Source organism: Impatiens glandulifera, chromosome 3 (assembly GCF_907164915.1).
Source record: "Impatiens glandulifera chromosome 3, dImpGla2.1, whole genome shotgun sequence".
Classification (NCBI taxonomy): Eukaryota; Viridiplantae; Streptophyta; class Magnoliopsida; order Ericales; family Balsaminaceae; genus Impatiens; species Impatiens glandulifera.
In genome coordinates, this window is record NC_061864.1 from 58,068,298 (window position 1) to 58,087,735 (window position 19,438).

Here is a 19,438-nt window from a genome sequence, read left to right on the forward strand (position 1 = left end):
ATATATTACTTGTTTATATAATTTTTTTATATAATTTTTTAATATATTATTTTTTTATTCATATAATTTATTTATTTATATATATGTAATTATTTTTTTTTATAATTTCTTTGAATTAAATAGAAAAAATATTAGTGTTTAATTTGTAAAATTTATAAATATGTAAATAGTATTAAAAATGTTAAAAAATTGGTAAGAAAAGGAACATTCTGAAAATATTCTTTTAGTTTGAAAATGAGTTTTTGAATTAGAGATTAATTACTGTTTGATGTGACGTTTATTGCATTTGAATTGAGTGTGAGAATATGATTAAGGGTTGGAGATGGCCTAAGATATATTTTGTTCGCATTTTATGACTAAGTTATTTTTATTATTTTTAACAAATTTATTTGAATTGGTAATTTTTATCCTTCCTGCGAATTTAACACTAGTGTTAAATAAATATAAAGATGTGTTAAACGATTCAAATGTATTAAACGGATAAAAATGTATTAAGCGGGTGAAACGTGAAACGTGTCTAACGGATAAAAATATATTAAACGGATAAAAAAAAAATATTATACAGATGCAAAATATGTCTAGCAATTTAAAATATATTAAACCAAACAAAAACATATTAAATGAATAAAAAATAATAAATTAAAAATATGGACAAGATTGATTAAGTAAATTTATTAGGTCCAAAAACTACAATTTTATTTGTGTTTATCCAACTCATATAACAATTTTATTTGTGTTTATCCAACTCATATAATTATTAAATAACATAAATGGTATAAAATTACTTTTGGGTTTAATTGATCTATGTAATTTTTTGTTTTTTTTAATACTTTTAAAATATATAGGAATGTAAAATTAACATAGCTTAGTTGTTAGTTATTATTTTTTATTAGATAGTGACTATAGGACCATAGGCTATTAGCTTTAAGTCTGCCCTGAGTTGAATATCAAATGAATAATACATGTTGACTTTACTCGTTTAATCAACATACTTGTAACTATTTTTCTCAAAAGTTAATAAATTGTAACTCTGAAAGTGAAAAATAAAAAATTGTCGCTTTAAAAATTAAAAAAAATTATATTAATTATAAGCATAATATATATATATATATATATAATTGTAATTGTTATTATCGAAATTAAGGCATTAATTTAAATATATAGAGAAAAAAAAGTTAGGAATATGGGAGGGATAAAAAAATAAATTGAGACAAAAGAATTAATAATTTTACCAAGGGATATTAATATAGTTGTGATGATAACTATAAACTAAAAGTTGTATTGCATGGGGCTATCCTAAGATAAACCCTAACACACATCTAAACAAATAGTTAGACTTTTGGTTGGAGACTTGGATCTTCCTTGTTGATTTTTCAACAACATTAGTTGGTTACATAATAAGCCACCAAATCTATTTCTTTTTGTATGCATTGATCACTCTTTATTTAGGAGTCATATATGGGTGATAGAGTTCATAATAATCATCTAGATATGTATTTGAACTATCATCTAGATATGTGTTTGAACTATCATCTAGATATGTAGAAGAGTTAATAATATAGACCATAATGTTTCTGAATCCAATGCCTTAGACATCTATTTTACATATAAATATTTCAATTATCTTCAAAAAGATATCTTCATTTTTTGTTATTGTATTTGTATTTCTAAATTATTTCTTAGATGTGTAATTACAAAGTCCAAGATAAAAAAATGGAATACGTAAACGATTGTGATGAACTAGTCCCAATGTTCCCATGTCAAGAGCGTGCTCGGTTTGTAGTTATTTATAAAATATTAATTTATTTAAAAAGGTTGAGTAATATTGATTTTAAAAGGTTTTATTATTTTTTTAATAAAAAAACTTAAAAATATTAATATATAACAATAAAATAATTTTATTTTTTTAAATAAAAAGTATTTTATATTTTGATTAATGAATTAAATAATTAGATTAATAAAAATAATAGAACCATGTTATTATATGGTTAAATTTAAGAATAAAACAACAAAACAATTCCTAAGTTTGATGTTATTATTATATGATTGAATTTAAGAATAAAACAACAAAATAATTCTTAAGATTTTATTTAAATTAGTCATAGTCATAAGAATGATAAGATTTGGGCCTACTAACGTGCATGTATTTTGTTCCTTGACTGGACCAATTCATTGTATTTGTTAAAATCAAACATCAATTAATTTTGTTCATGCTAAAAAAAAACTAAAAATGTGTGGTTTTTCATTTGTGTACACGTGCTCCTAGAAATAGTTAAACATGTTAATATTAGGCTGTCAAAATTGTGTCCCACAAATTGAAGTGTTAAAATTGATAAAATCACGAGTTCATATGGATAACCTTTATAACAACGATGATATTATCGACTTTTTGAGAAACTACTTGAGATTGTAAGAAACTATGATATGATAAAAGAGATAGTTTTTAGAAATCTTTATTGTTATAGAATAACAATGACTCAATATGGTTGTTAAGATATAATATATTAACCATTGTAACGATAAAATTAGTTAAAATTATAATTGTTGCACTAAGCATGCATTTCATCAACCATCTTCCTATCAATCTATTATCATTAATTTATTTCATTATCTTTGAATGTGTTAAAATGCTATATCATATTTTACAATATTGGTTTGATTCAACTTACCTCCTTTTGAATTATGAATTCAAGTTTCATGAGTAATTTATTTGCTTTAATAATATGAGTTGATACATGTAACTTGAAAAACAAATTGTTGAATTTAATTTATTTGTATTAATAAAATATAATAGAGGAAGTGAAAATAGTATTGTTTAGAGGATTCAATTTATATGTTAAATTGAGACGTTTAAGTGAACAGGCCGAGACATAAAGGTAAGCGATTATAGTCGGGACATTTGGACCCGACCCAATTGCGCCAAAGGCATGTCGTGCACGGCTCATGTCGTGACTATTATAGACTACTATTAATGTTTACAATTTGTATGATTTTGTTGTCCTAAGACCGCTAGTGACTATTGTTACAAAAAGAAAAAAAATGATTTTCATTTTATTTGTATCATATTTTTAAGTCATATAACAAATTTAATATATTTCAAATTAAGATTTATTATTTTAATCATTTTCTATATATAATACTTATACACAAAACGTGTCTTCGGTCCTCCGTTGTACCTTACCAAGGCATTTGTGTCGTCGGCTCATGGTCTCGTGTTATGCCTTTGACCATGACTTTCTATCGTGTCGTTACCTAGCTATTTGTGTCTTCGACTCGTGGTCTCGTGTTAATGCCTTTAACCATGACTTTCTATCATGTCGTTACCGTGTTTATAAGTTCTCAACCAGGCGAAACAAAACTGTGTGCCTCTGTAAGCAGTATTATATTCCTATAAAAAATAATAATTAATAAAATAGGGGAAGGTGGTCAGAGATATACGGCCAAAAAAAATTAAATGACAAAGAAAGTTTATATATGATGTTACTGACTAATTAGTCCCCACAACAATCGATCATACACGTTGATTCGTTTAGTCAGATGCCTGGCTGTCGGTGTATGCATGCTTTACATCTATAACGTTAATAAATAATTTTGCATGTCGTTTGTGTGCAGTGAAAATGTCACAAGAAAGTAACATTTCAATAAAATAAAACAAAACCAATTTTCATTCTGCATTAGCCCGTCCATGCTGATCAACACGTGGCCAATCATTGTGAAGGTTAACCTATACGTGTTCTTTATCTAATTCACATTATGCAAAATAATTTGTTTTTTATGAACGGTTATATTCTTCCAGCAAATAAATAACTATTTTTTATATATTTTTATTAAAAATGTTTTAGTAAAAATTATAAATTCACTGTCACAGTAATATTTTTCAAAATTTGAAAGTATCTAATAATTACTGTTTTGTCATCTCTTATTTATTTAAGTATTTTTTATTTTACAATAAGTTATCATGACACTTTTGTTTAAGACATTCTTAATAATAACCTAATTTATACCATTTTCTCGTTTACCCCGTGATTTTAAAGACTTGCATATATTTATGAACTCTTTAGTTTAAGATATCCCGATTTACTTTAATTCACGATTCTACTTAATAATACCCTAATTTATACAATTTTCTCATTTACCCACAATTTGAATAGAATGTTTATTTTTCTACTTACATATTTACGATAAATATCATCTTTTCAAATATGATTAGAGTAAAGCTAATGCAAGCCTAAATATGTAGATTGGATGAAAACCAAGTTTATATTTCTTTGTATTATCATAATTCATAACTATTTCATTTACAACTTAATAAAAACAAACCAATTAACAAAAATAAATTAAAATAATTTGTTTACCATTCTCTCCATAATCATATTAGGGAAATTATTTTATATTAAAGACTTTTCTTCTTCCACTAAATAATTTTTTTTTATTTAAAATTTACCACTCTCTTTCCCCCTCTCTCTCTATGCCACTAACTAACAAACTTCCCCCACTATATTTCACTCTCTTTCTCTCCTTCTTCTTCCCCTGTCTCTGAAATTTTATGAACAGTTCTCTCTTCTTTGAAATTATCAATTTCCATCATGGGGAAAACATTCAACTGGTTTCGCAGCCTCTTCGGCCTCCTCAAAGTTGAGGAAAACCCGAAACAAGAGCAGCAGCAACAGCAGCAGCAACAGCAGCAGCAACAGCAGCAACAGCAGCAGCAACAGCAGCAGCCAAAGACAGGTTGGCGATTCGGCAAATCACGTCGAGAATCGCAGAAGGTTGCAACCTCCGGCGTTGATACTAAGAAGCATGCTATTGTCACTGAAGGAATCGCAAGAGCTGCCGTTTCAACCGCTCAAGAGACTGTCGCAATGGTGAGTCTGACAAACAGAAGGATGCTAAAAGGGATTCGAGAATATGCGGCTGTTAAGATTCAATCCTATTTTCGCAGTTATCTGGTAAGAAAATGATTACTAATAGTATCAAACTCTGTTAAATTATGTTAAAAATGTGTTAATAACTTGAATGTTGAAAGATCTAAGACTGATTCTGCAGATTGTTTAGGTTCTGATTCTTACTTAGATTCTATGTTGGTTTTTTGTTTAATTATTATCTGCATGTTATCAAAAAGTCCTAATTGTGAAGGAAGACATTTCAAATTTGAGAATGAGAAAAACTATAGAAATCTTGGACCTTGTTTGATGTAGTTTTTTCGAAAAATGTTATTAGATCCATTAGTTGATGATGATTTGAATGATATAGGATCCAATGATGATTTGAATGAAAGATCTAAGAGTGATTCTGCAGATTGTTAACTTCTTATGATTTTTACTTAGATTCTCAGTTGATTTATTGTTAAATATTATCTGCATGTTATAAAGAAGTCCTTATTGTGAAGGAAGACTCTTCAAATTTGAGAATGAGAAAAACTATAGAAATCTTGGACCTTGTTTGATGTAGTTTTTTCGAAAAATATTATTAGATCCATTAGTTGATGATTTGAATGATTTATTGATCTTCTGTTTGTTAATTTAGTTGATGATTTGAATGATATAGGATCCAATGATGATTTGAATGAAAGATCTAAGAGTGATTCTGCATATTGTTAATTTTTTATAATTTTTACTTAGATTCTCAGTTGATTTATTGTTAATTATTATCTGCATGTTACGAAGAAGTCCTTATTGTGAAGGAAGACACTTCAAATTTGAGAATGAGAAAAACTATAGAAATCTTGGACCTTGTTTGACATAGTTTTTTCGAAAAATGTTATTAGATCCATTATTGAATGATTTATTAATCCTCTGTTAGTTCATTTAGTTGATGATTTGAATGATATAGGATCCAACGATGATTTGAATGAAAGATCTAAAATTGCAGAATGATTGTTAATTTCTTATGATTCTTACTTAGATTCTCAGTTGGTTTATTGTTAATTATTATCTGCATGTTATGAAGAAATCCTAATTGTGAAACTAAAGAAATCTTTGAACCTTGTTTGATGTAGTTTTTTCGAAAAATATTATTAGATCCAATGACGAGTCTATTCGGTTAGTTCATTTTAGTTGATGATTTGAATGATTTATTAATCATGGATAATTTGTTCATTTAGTTGATGATTTGAATGATATATGATCCACAGATGATTTGAATGAAAAATCTAAGAGTGATTATGCAGATTGTTAATTTCTTATGATACTTACTTAGATTCTCAGTTGGTTTATTGTTAATTATTATCTACATGTTATAAAGAAATCCTAATTGTGAAATTATAGAAATCTTTGAACCTTGTTTGATGTAGTTTTTTCAAAAAATGTTATTAGATCCAATGATGAGTCAATTTGATTAGTTCATTTTAATTGATGATTTGAATGATTTATTGTTCTTTCATCTCTTTACGTTTGATTTTCGCATCTATAAAATGTGCATTTTGAGTTTACATATGAATGGGAATCTAATCTTTTTGAAAAATAAAGGCGAGAAAGGCATTACGTGCGTTAAAAGGACTAGTGAAGCTGCAGGCAATGGTAAGAGGTTACATCATTAGGAAGAGAACCAAGCATATGATAGTGCAGTTTCACTCTTTGATTCGCATCCAAGATCGTGCCAGCTTGACACGAGCCCAAGCTTCTCAATTGCCTCGTAGTTCTCTCGCCAAACTTGCAAAATCAAAGAGTGGGCGTTTTCAAATGGTATAATACATATTATCCAATTTACTTTCTTAAAATAGTCCATTTGAAAACACTTTATGATGTTTGATATATAATGCAGATGAACGGGTTGAAATCTATTGTTCGTCGAGCAAGCGATCTGGACAATGTAGTGAATCATAGGAAATGGAACTCTCTCGTGAATTGCTTCACCCAAGCTGATAACATAGAAGATGTTGCAGACCACAGTACACCGGGAACAGAATTCACACAACAGTTAGGCAACAACAACATCGGCAGTCAGAGTTTCAGCCCTTCAAACGATTCAACCGCACAAGATCGTGTAATTCCGAGCCCATCTGCTGGCGAAATCCAATCGGTTGATCATTACAAAACGAAAGAGACTCCTTTCTTCACGCCAAGTAATAGCCCAATGATGATGTCAAGAAGCGAACATGGCGAGTCTAGCCACCACCCGAGTTACATGGCGTATACCGAGTCTTCTAAAGCTAAGATTAGATCTCTTAGTGCACCAAAACAGAGGATTACTAACCAGTTAGAGAGGATGGGTTCAACAAAGAGGCATTTGGATTATGGATCAGCTTCGCCTTCACCTTCACCTTCTCCTTATGCCAACTTTGCAAACAAACTTTACCCTGGTTCGGGTCGGATGGATAAAGTCAATGTGCCCGGTCTCCTATTTGATCCCAAGTAGAAATAATTGGTATGTCTTTGTTTGGTCATTTTGCTAGCAAACCATGTTTTTTTATTGTTGTAAACCCATGTTTTTTTTATTGTTGCAGACCCATGTTATGCTTTTATGTCCAAGAACCTTTGTTTTTAGCTTATGAATGAATGTTGTCGTTTTCTAGATTAAATTTGCATTATTTTGTGTTTTGGTTTTCCATTCAATCAAATTCAAACCATTATAGATAATCATATAATACTCTATTCATATTAAGATATATTGAAACTCTTACCATAATTGGATTTGAAACTACTACAAAATTTTATTACTTTTAAAGTGTGGTGTATATTTGGAAATTAGAATGCAGTGATTTGAGTTATACTCTATATATGTTTAATTGTAGTATTATTGGTAAGTCGTTTCATATTCATACATTGTATTGATAATCTCTTCTCAAGTCCGTTCTCTTCTTTGCAGTAAAGGAGACTATAAAATCGAATATGAAGTTATTTTTTTTATATTTTTAATAAAGAGTTAAAATTTAATCTTTCATATGTAAATCATTTTACAAATATGTTCATTGTCCATTATCATTCGACAAGAGTGTTGTTTAAGAACCCTCAATTAAGAATAATTTTAATTATCAATTTTGGTAAAAAAATCTTTCAACACCATTTTATTGATTCATTCGACTCACCCACTTCAATTTTCAGTTTTGAAATAACCCTTTATATGATCGCTTGAATCTTTTCTATTGATTTTTTTTTAAATTGTTATACAATTTGATATCTGGGTTATCAATTATTTATTTTTATTGTGTAAATATTATTTTGTATTATTTACTAATTAATTTCGTATAAAAAAAACATTTAGATGTTTTACTAAATTTGGAAGAAAATAATTGAAATAAGAAGTATTAAAAGTTTTGTCGCAATGAGTGGTCTAAGGAAGAAATGTATTGATTGAAATGAAATAAACTGATCTATATTTACTATTTGATTAGATTAAACAGAAATATATTGAAAGAACTTAATTAAATTGGATTAGAAGTATAATTACAGAAATAAGTGTCGGTTGCATTATTATTTAGTGATTTGGTTGTCCATTCAATCAAAAACCTATTATGGCCCCTAAAATCAATTAGTCAAACAAAACTCAATCAAATAAGATTCTGATTAAAATCTATTAAATTCTAACTAGTTAATAATTCCAATCAAGACTTAATCACAATTTTTTTTAGACGTTTTTAAGTGGGAATTGAACTGGGACTCTAAGTCAATAACTCGGGTTATAAAAAGGTTCAAATTTATAAAAAAAAACCATCAATTACCATAACCATATTTACTCATGATGCTTTTACTATACATGGTTGTTGATAATAAGGTTTACCTCCTTAGATTAATCGAGATGCTCAAATATCTCACTCGGATATAACCTGTATATGAATAAGAAATTTACCACCATAGCTAAAAAAGTAAAAAAAAAAAAATTATTTAAAAAAATATTCCTGCACCAACCATTAGTTTCCACAGTTCCATCTGGAGGTATGAACACAGCTCATGTAATGGCACCAACTACAATGTCGATTTACATTCTCCCCTCTAAACAACATCACCAAACCAATACTAAACCTGCAAATTAAATTGAAATGGAAAAAAAAAAATCTTTAATCAAATTCATCATAACATTCGGATAAAATGTTATCTATACTAAAACTGAACTTACCCGCCAATAAGTAGAAACCATGAAATGTAAAAGGAGACCCATTGGAAGACAGTATGCTTAGATTCAACACGATCATCTGAAGACTCAACTGAGCGTAGTAGTAAAGTGAAGCCCAATAGAAAACCAGTTAAGAATCCTCCAATTTGTGCAAAATTGTCAACATGGGGAAGAATTCCTAGAGCCAAATTGACAGCAATTATGGTGAACATGGTTAACAAGGCACAAGCCTGTAAAACAAAAACAAGATGAGAAGATCATTGGAAATTAAAAGTTGTACTAATTTGATTTTACTTGAAAACAGGGTTTATTCCCCTATAGAAAGGTATTACGACTTCATTTCATTTAAGGCATTCTTAGTATGAATCTTACAATAAGACTATTTCCATTTAAGCTAAAGAAACAAAACTCATTTATAGAGAAAGCACCTTATTTGTATAAATGGTCCAATTTGTGAGAAGTTCAGAGAGCATTGCTCCAATAAGGCCAAATAAAGCACCAGAAGCACCAACGGATATGTCTTGATGAATGAATAGTAAAGAAAGAATGCTACCACCGAATCCTGACAAGATGTAGATTGTCCCAACTCGAACTGCAAAATCACAAACAAAACTATAACCGCCCAATACAAAACAACAGAGAAAACAAAAGAACACAAGATTCAATCAGATTCTACCAATAATGCCTACATTATAAGATAGTAGTTCATTAAATAGATCTTGTAAGAATAGGTAATATACTAACAGTGTGTCTCTATTTATAGGGATACATCAAGTTGTAATGACTAAAATACCCTTGACCCAACTCACTGACAATAAATCATAATATCTCCAATATCTAGAAAATCAAAACAAAATTACACACCTAAAATACCAATGAATTTTTGGATGCATAACAAAATACGTTTAGAATAAAAGGTGTGAACAATTGTATACACTGTAAATCGTGTCACCGGCTATAATAAAATTTGGACAAGCTGAAAGAGCGCCTTTTTAAGTTTGTTTCCAACCGTGATCTCATGATTCTCATCTGAATACACACATAAATGAGAAATCTGAACAAAGGGTGTTTTTCAAATAAAACAAATCTAAAAGTAAATCCTAAGTCCTTCAGGGTTAATATGACTTGGTATAAGAATCTTGACTGCACTATTTCCAAACATGATCTCATCTGAATAAAAGATTTTTTCAAATAAAACAAATCCTAATTGTTTCGGGGTTAAGATGACTTGGTATTTGGAGATAAGTTGGGTATATCTTCAAAATTAGATTTCATATATGATATTCATTTGAAAATACCATTTCATATAGTTTTCTCATCTGGGTATCTTGGTATAAATCCATATGAGATTTCGTTATAAAACAGAGTGTATTGTATGTATCTGTGACCAAGATTCGGCGATAAAATTGTGATGGATTGGGTTAGGTGAGGAATGAATCCATCTTTTGAACAGCTTTACATTCAATTGCATGTTTCATACCAAACTTATCTATATGTTTTCAAATAAAAAGGGAATAACATACCAAATCCAAAGTGTTGTTCAAGGTGGACACCAATGAAACCAAGGCTTAACATATTAGCAAGAAGATGAAAAACACCAGCATGCAACCACATACAAGAGAAAAGCCTCCACCCTTGATGCACTTTTCTCCATTCCAAAGCTCCCAATTTATCCAATCTGCACAATAAATATTGAATTTCCTTTATGTTTGTTCTACTGAAAAATGAAATTTAACATAAAATCCAGATCAATTACGTTGAAGTAGAGGGTCCGAACAGGGGATTCTCCTTAAGAGGTTGAAATGAAAGTCGGCCAAGGAAAGTAGCAACACATTCACCACCATGAAACCCTAAATTGTTCTTGGGACAATCGTTAACGAACATAATGACTATGAACATGGAAATATTAGCAACTAAGATCATCGGAACTAGCCACGGCGTCCATTGCCTCTCGGTGGAGTCGAGGAAGTAGGAAGGAGGGTAATAATAATAGTGATGGTTGGTGGATCTGATCTTTGTTGCTCCGCCTCCACTATCCAGATCGAAGTTCGCCATAGCTAGAACTTATGAAGATCGTCGTCGTCGTCTCCGTCGCCGTCGTCGGAGAGTTACTTGAGGGAAGTCTCCGATGAACAATGGACAGATTCCGATTGACACGTCTTTTTACGCGGGAAAATATAAGCTGGCTGGATAAAAGAAAATAAAAGACGTGTTATTAACTTGTTATTAAAAGTAAAGCTTTTCCCTTTATTCTTTCCTGCTTTTATTTTTTCTATAAAAAAGACAACTATTTCTTTCTTAATAGAAGCCATTTTTTCTAATTATATTCTGTAAAGAGAAACTTTATTTGAAAAGTATATATCTTTCAATTATCCTAATATCTTAATTGCTTAATTGCTTAATTGCGCAGATGAGTATCGCTTAAAAAAAGTTGCCTAAAAAAATCGCGCAGATGAGTAGCGCCTAAAATATTGCGCAAATGAATAGTACATTGCCTTAGGGATATTTTTGTCTGAAAAATAAAAAGTGATTATTTGCGCAATTTTTATTAAGCCTGGTCATTTGCATAATTAAGGCAATTATTTTGGTATTTCTAACAAATTTCTCTTTTATTTTACAAATATATATATTTTTATTATGAATTTAAAATATTTTAAAAAATAATAATTATTTGAATTAAACAATTAAAATATGTTTGTATTTAAATTTTATAAAAATTAAAGTAAAAATATTTTAATAGATGAATATTGAATTATTACTATTTATATATATTTTTAATCAATAAATCACTTAATTCATTAATTAAAATATTTTTATATTTTATAAAATTTAAATTAATAAAAATAACATTATATTAATTCAATATAAGACTAAAAATCATCATATAACCCCAACTTAGGACGCCGGGAGCAATTTACTTACGATACTTAGTTGACATTCAGAAAAAGTATCTAATGAATTATGAGTTCAATAAATCCTGTTTAGCAGAAAGACGGATATTCCTTGCTCATTATCAGACAATCACTTATTCACAAACCCCGTGTGGGGCTAATCGTTTTCATTTCCTTCGGATTCAGAATAAATATGTTTTCGAACTTTTTCTTTAAAATTCAAAGTGCATCTTCCCGCACGAATCTCAGCAATCACCTGTTCTGATTCTGTGTGATATTTCGCTCTGGATTGATCAGAAGATCCTTTCAATTGGTTAGAGTCCGTTACTTGAACGAAACTAAATTTTGTGAAATCATATTGAATATTTGACGATAAGACTCAAACCCATATCGATATGAGTTATATTAAAATTCTCATGTCACGGCTAAGAATGAAGACTCAAACTCATAACGATATGAGTTAGAGTGAAACTCTTACGATAACCTGTTCATATGCTCTATATTGAGCTAATAAAAACATTTATGACAAATATTACATGTAGTAAGTACAAATCAACTTAAAAATAACAGTACAAAATTTCCAGATCAGCAGCATCAACAATAATAATAAATATGAGAAATGTTGTCATAAAAATTAGTCTAAATAGCATCACACATCATTAAGTCAATATAGCATTACACACAATACATACATTAGTTAAGATAGCATTACACACATTACACATAAAGATAAATAGATAAGATAGATCATAAGACCACCCATCTAATCTAAAATCTGAGTAGTAAGGTTCTAAATGTCACCGCTACAACATTGGACATAACATATAAATGTCAGGGCAGACAAAACAAACAAACAAATCCAGAAATCAAAATTTCTAGGCCTGTCTGTCTAATCCACCCAACACAATTATTATAAAACAACACATTTAACTCAACTTAGTAGAGAATCACACCTCAGTAGTCACTGGAAACCAAACCCTCCAGGTGGAAAAATCAGATTAGCAGGCATAGAAGGAGACTGATTGTTGTCGTCGTTGTTGTTGTTCGGAGGGAAAAGAGGATTAGCAGGCGAAGGCATGATTCCAGAATGAAACAAAGGATTTGCAGGCGATAGTGATTGGTTTACAGAAGGAGAAACATTGCTGCTCTGAAGAAAAGTGAATTGACTGGAAGCAGGTGAAGCCGGAATGTTATTTCCCTGATTAAGAAAATTAAAGTTGGTAAAACCGGGCGCACCCAAATCGTGATTATGTTGATTATCATCATCCACTTTCTTATGTTCGCGGAAATAATCCTGAACAACAGGAGGGGCAGCAGGGGCAGGGGCAGGGACAGGGGCAGGTGCAGTTGGAGGTGCAGTTGCAGTTGAATTTTCATTGACCAAATTATTAAGTACGAAGTCAAGCGGTCGATCGAGCCAATTTGGTTCCAGTTCAAGTTCTGGTTCTGATTCCGGTTCTGGTTCCTTAATAATATCAATGTCACGCCAAGAAGAACCTCCGAATTGAAAGAGTTCATCTTTGGTTGTTTCTTCTTTCCTTGGAGAATTTCCAACCCCGGTTAAAGAGAACTCTTCTTCTACTCCTTCTCCTTCGCTCATATTAGTTACGTCAATTCCCAATGCATCATTTAGGGTTTCGGCTAAAGTTGGTTTGACTGTGAAGCTACTTATCGGTTCGGCTTGAACCGGGAGGACTTCCTCCGGTTGGTCAACCTTTTCCTCCTCTGCTTTGAGCTGGGTCGAGATTCGTCGTGAAGAGCGAGAAGGGACCGATGGTTCTTTCGGGGTAGTTGTAACTGCCTTCTTCCTGCCACTGGTTCGGTTTCCATCTGCTGGCGAGTTTTCAGTCTTGTAGGCTGCTTTTCTCGAGGATGTAGCTTTTCTGCGAGATTGGCTTTTGGGAGGAGAAGGAGTGATCGGCTGCTGCTGCTCCTCTTTAAAGGTATTATCATCGAGAGTTTCATTGGTTTTATTCGAGGATGATCTGCTTAGACGTTGTCTTTTTGTAGATCCACCGTTATCACTCTTTGTTTCCAAAGTGCCTGAATTAGTATCAGTCTGTTTACCTGCAAGAACAATTAGAGCTTTTTGGTTTGGTTTCTTTTTATAAATAATCTGCCAAGTTTCATGAAAAAACATATTTTTGAATAAAATAATCTGCCAAGTTTGATAATTTTGAACGATGAATTTATTTTGATGATGGGGTGAGAGGTTATTTAGTTTTAACCTAAATACCCCTTCATCAACAAAACATACGTCTCTCTTGCAATAAGCATGCAGTATCTTACCTTCAAAACGACTTCTCTTAGTGGTTTGAGCCTGTGATTTCCTACCATCAACTGCTGCTGCTGCTGCTGGTGAAGGCTACTCATAAAAAGGGACAACAAGAATGGAACAAATTTGTCAATTTCAATTCTAAACAATTAAGTGTTTTTGAATAACATTTATCAAATGGACTAATTCAAATAAGCACTTCATTCTTTAGATTAAGTGATAAGTTATCAAACACTTCCTAAGTGATAAGCTCCCTTATAAACACGACCTATGTTTTTAGTTGTATCCACATTTATATTATCTTATAACATGCAAACGCAATCATGAATTGTTATTAATGAAGCACATGTGAGACCAGACTTACAGAAATATCCCCACTTAGCCAATCCAGTTCATCCCTTAGCTTAGGTTTGATCGCACAACTATTGATGTCTCCAGTTTCAATATAGCGAAGCGCATCATTTTGCGAACGAAATACATATCTACTTACAGGATCTGTGTAGAACTGCACCAAACATTCATAGGAGATAAATTTATCCAATAGTAAACTTCTCAATCAACAATATGATTGAGATGGCCATATATGAAAAATAAGAACAAGAGATACCGGGTCCCTTCTGATACCGAGCCCTTTCCTTTCAATCTTGATCTCCTTTATCCAACCAGAAGGAAGCTTATCAGGTGTGCCCCTCTCAATCACAACCTAAATACAATTATAAAAGTCAGAGAACTAATGGTTTGTGAGCATATTTGGAAACGATATTTTGTCACAATCTCTATGATTATCATGTTGAAAAATCGTCAAAACTGAAAAAAAAAAATCATTTGGTTTAAGATTTTTTCACATTATGATCCATATAATAGTTTGATATTGGTTTTATTTAATATGAAATTGATTTTAGTTTAAGATTATAGTGGCTTTTTGCTTCAATTAGCATATAGATTTTTTCTCTAGATCATTATGATTTTTAACCAATGTAGATTTTTCCGGATCATAATTCAAATGAAGGAATACCAAAACAGTAGAGTATAAATTTGATTAAAATTTTGTCCCCCAGTCCTTGTCAAAGTATTTTGGTTATGCTAAGAGGACAATTTCTATACTTAGTTGTTTTCTTTTATTAGTATATAAACAACAGTCATGTGAGTTACTTCACAATTTAAAGAGAAAAGATAACCAAAGTTTAAGGCACATTCTTGCGACAATAAATAAGATGGAGAAGTTTAACATGAAACCAACAGAATGTTAGTTACTATACCTTTTTCTTTGATTTTCCATGGGAAGCGGCAACTTCTATTTTCTTTGACAAGGATATACCACCACTATTTTCAACATTTAAGTGCTTAATTACTTCTGGCCTAGAATAGAATTTGGACCCAGTTTTTGGATCAATATAGCACTGCAACAAACAACAGTCACACAAGGAAATTTAAAGGTGAACCTTGCCACTAGAATGATAGAATTAATGTTCACTTCGTTTAGCAAGTAATTTACCTATATTGCTATGTAGGATGTAACAAGAACCAAAACCAAAACAAATGCTATATCCAGGGAGTTATTACATTTGGCATAACAAGTTATGTCCAACTATGGCTGATATGCATTCAGACTATTTTAACATTTCATCATGCAATATTAATCCATCCTCAGAAGGTAAAAATCTAGAGTCTGTTTGATGTAGTTTATTTTTAAATAGTCGGTTTTCTTTCGAGGAAAAAAAATGTTTGATGGAAAACTGGATTATTTGGGTTAAATGACTAAAACATCCTTATTATTTAATATTTTAAAAAGGATGTTTTAGTAATTTAGTAAATGATTTGAATGATGATGGGATAAGGGGTTAAATTTAATAACCCTTCATCAAACAGCCCTGATATGAAGATTATTGCTGTTTTTCCTCTATAGATAGCAGAACAAGGCCAGTGTAATTTTAGCCCACTGTTTCATAATCAAAATCATTGACATAAAAAAGAGAGGATGGGGCATAATAAGAATCTTCATCAACTTGTTACCTTATATTTTTGACCACTACTTTTCGTTTTGATCACCATTTTCCAATCAGAAGGAAGCCAATCGAAATTTGGATTTTCCTGCATTAAAAATTGTCCACATTATTATAGAATCAAATTATGAGAATTAGTACTAACATGAGATAATATAAACTTATGAAAAAAAATATGCACATAAAGCACATTGTTTTTGTGTAAAAATAAGTTATGTTTTCAAATGTGATCTGGATCCACATCCATATCAGATAGATTACAAACAAATGTGTTCCCAAATGAGACCTAGAGGAAAATTCCTTTATATGAGATTCATTATTATTGGTTATCAGGAGGGTTATAGGAATAGAAACTCTGTTCACATTTTGAGAGTGCTTTCTGCAACTCCGCATTAAGATTATGTCTCTGTGATTCAAAATAATGACTATGATGTAACAATGAAATGATCTTTCTCAATGATGAAATGAGAAATGCGAAAATCTGAAAGAAATATGCTGACATACATCACCAAGAGTAGCATCTGTTCTCTCCTTCAACTCAGCAGGACTATCATCTACAGTTTCCTTTCCTTTGGTAATTGAGTTATCATGTACTTTCTTCAGTTTGCTAGGTGAACCATTTTCTGGATTTTTTGGTTTGCCCAGAGAGCTATCTTCAGGACCATGACGACTACTTCTTGTTCTTTTGGATGTGGTGTCCACCTGTTCTGGAATTTTGGTATGCTGCAACACTTGCGGCTTTGAGTAGAATTTCCGACCAGTTGATGGTTCAATATATATCTGTCAACATCGATTAAATTTGGAAATCATAATAAGTATCCAATTGTTAATGGGAGGTTTACTATGTTCAAATATGCTAGAAGTGTAATAACAAATACTCTTTGGAAATTTCCCACAAGTATATCCACATTTTTTACCAGGTAATTTCTTCTCTAAAGGAGGCTACAGAACTTCCATGACTACCAAAACTTCAATCAAGATGCTTCCATTCAGTGAGAATCGAAAATGAGACCTCAACCTCTTACTTAAAGATTCTTACCACTTGAGTTACCTTGGGTGGGTTCACAAAATTATATTTATCTCTACATGTGACAAAAGTTTAGATTGCTCAAGTTTTATGGAACATGTAACCATTTCTGGAAGTAAAGCCTGGGGATCAACATTTTGTCAAACATAGAAACGCAAGCCAAAAAGGGATATCATGTTATTTTATTACCTTGCAGTCTCTCGCACTACCCTTTGAAGGTTTCACCTCCATTGTCCATCCGGAAGGTAACCAGTCTGGTGTTTCATTTGTCTTGTAAGAAATAGAAAACAATAATGAAACACAAGATATATAACAAAAAAAAGTAAACTGAAGTGTTGAGTCAATTAAACAACAAAAAATAATATGTATAAACTTACAATCACTGGCTCTGTTTCCTTCTCTGGTTCATCTTCTGTGGCCAACCTCTTTCGTCGACTCGATTGTGGAGGAGTGCTTTGCTTTACCGGTTGTGGAGGAGTGCTTTGCTTTACCGGTTGTGGAGGAGTGCTCTTCGGACTTGGTTTTTGAGGAGTGCTTTGCTTTACCGGTTGTTGAGGAGTGCTCTTCGGACTTAGTTTTTGAGGCGTGACTTGTGAGATGCTTTCCCTGTTAACATAGCGCATGACTTCTGCCTTGGAGTAGAACTTTTGACCAGTCTCCACATTTGTAAAAGTCTACACAGATAAACTTATGAATGATATGACAGGACATTGGCTACTCAGAACATATTTCTAAAACTACATGACATCTTCATTTCCAACATATATCTTTGGAGAAACTACTATCTAAAGTCTACAACAGTTTAATTTTGTATGGGAAAATGCATGCTTGAATTTCATCTTTGGTAACACATTTGTTTTTGTAGGAAACATTTATTTTTCATTTTTTTAACTAATGTTTGTTTCCAAACGTTTTCAGATAAAGAAACATAATAAGCAAAAGTGCTTACAAATAGGCCATAAATCAGATAGGTGCAAAGCAATAGGAAATACTTTCATTTGATTATCATTATATAAAAAGAAACATACAAATCTGAATAAAACTGGAAATTACCTATGCATCAGTAAAAGATGATTCATTTCGTTCTAAGCAGCACAGGTCAGATAGGAAACTAATTAAATCTCATTTTATCTATCCAAATTCGATGAAAGTATGAAAAATGTCCTTCGAAAGAATCATCAATTTATCAGATCAGTTTCTTTCTTTTTTCGCATTAAACATCAAAGAACGTCCTTCGCAGCATATATATACACATGCACAGCAAATGAAAACCTAAAATTGAAGCTGATGTAGTTCTTGGACATCATAAACGATTCCGATAGGTAATGAAACCCTAGATCGAGAAAGTTAACCGATGAAAGAATTGGATTACCTTGGTCTTGCGTCTATTTGAGGTTTTGGCCTCTTCGATCCAGCCTTCTGGAAGTTCCACCGTTGATTTCCTGCCCGCCATTAGGGTGGTATTTTGCTTCTTTTAGCTGCTCTCTCCGGAAGATAACATCTATGAATGCCGATCGGGTGAGTTTCTTCTACAGGTACATATTCTCTCTCTCTCTCTCTCTCTCTCTAAAAGGTATTAGGGCAAAAATAAACTGTTAAGAGAATAAATAATAATAATATTATCAGTATGTTTATCATTTCCTATACGGCGTCGCATCAAAGAATTAATAAAAGCTTGTTTGATGGGTGTTATTTATAAAAAAAATTTAGAATTTTTTAGGATTTTTTGTTTTAATGAAAAATTATCAATATTATTAGTACTATACTGTAAAATATAATAAATACTGAAAATTTCGTTGCAGTGTGATATTAACACTGAAATGATCAATATGATATATATATATATATATATATATATATATATATATATATATATATATATATATATATATAATACTTAGATTATTAATAAAGGTAAGAAATGATGACGAAATGAACCTACAAATAGCCTTAAAACAAGCATTAGTCAAATTGTGTAAATGACCACCTCAAAATATTATGACGAAATTACCCTGTCTCACGAGAGGGGCAGGATCGTCACGCGAAGGGGTAGGAACGTCACGCAAAGGCTACGATTGTCAAGCGAAGGGTACGATCATTCTAGACTTTTCACATGTCTTCCTTTCATGTGACGATCCTCCCCTTCACGTTACGCGAAGGGGGTATTTTCGTAAAAAAAAATCAAGTGGTC

The 19,438-nt window shown here is 31.3% G+C and overlaps 3 protein-coding genes across 4 annotated transcripts in view; 1 reads left to right on the plus strand and 2 right to left on the minus strand.

Annotated features, from left to right (window-relative positions):
* The window catches only part of LOC124930470 (protein IQ-DOMAIN 22-like), a 17,549-nt gene extending 10,133 nt beyond the window's left edge, over window positions 1-7,416 (plus strand). The window contains exons 3-5 of the mRNA XM_047470812.1: window positions 4,555-4,949; window positions 6,468-6,683; window positions 6,763-7,416. Coding sequence (XP_047326768.1) covers window positions 4,555-4,949; window positions 6,468-6,683; window positions 6,763-7,356 — 1,205 coding nt within the window. The 3' untranslated portion in view covers window positions 7,357-7,416. The remainder of the gene's footprint in view (window positions 1-4,554; window positions 4,950-6,467; window positions 6,684-6,762) is intronic.
* A 1,375-nt stretch (window positions 7,417-8,791) lies between these two features.
* Window positions 8,792-11,158, minus strand: LOC124931041 (RHOMBOID-like protein 2). Of its 2 annotated transcripts, none has more exons than XM_047471429.1 (5): window positions 10,808-11,139; window positions 10,575-10,729; window positions 9,480-9,643; window positions 9,055-9,281; window positions 8,792-8,960 (listed from the first exon to the last, which is right to left on the minus strand). In XM_047471429.1, the coding sequence occupies exons 1-5, from the start codon at window positions 11,104-11,106 to the stop codon at window positions 8,849-8,851; spliced, it is 957 nt and encodes a 318-aa protein (XP_047327385.1). In that variant the 5' UTR covers window positions 11,107-11,139; the 3' UTR covers window positions 8,792-8,848. The 2 variants fall into 2 exon arrangements, 1 of the variants encoding a protein (XP_047327385.1); XR_007098688.1 differs by having other exon boundaries at window positions 8,837-8,960; window positions 9,055-9,229; window positions 10,808-11,158.
* Window positions 11,159-12,541: 1,383 nt separating this feature from the next.
* On the minus strand, window positions 12,542-18,830 carry LOC124932011 (serine/arginine repetitive matrix protein 2-like). Its single transcript, XM_047472604.1, has 10 exons — window positions 18,620-18,830; window positions 17,625-17,921; window positions 17,437-17,517; window positions 16,725-17,000; window positions 16,231-16,308; window positions 15,477-15,617; window positions 14,825-14,920; window positions 14,582-14,722; window positions 14,232-14,307; window positions 12,542-14,009 (listed from the first exon to the last, which is right to left on the minus strand). The coding sequence occupies exons 1-10, from the start codon at window positions 18,698-18,700 to the stop codon at window positions 12,904-12,906; spliced, it is 2,373 nt and encodes a 790-aa protein (XP_047328560.1). The 5' UTR covers window positions 18,701-18,830; the 3' UTR covers window positions 12,542-12,903.
* Window positions 18,831-19,438: the final 608 nt, after the last annotated feature.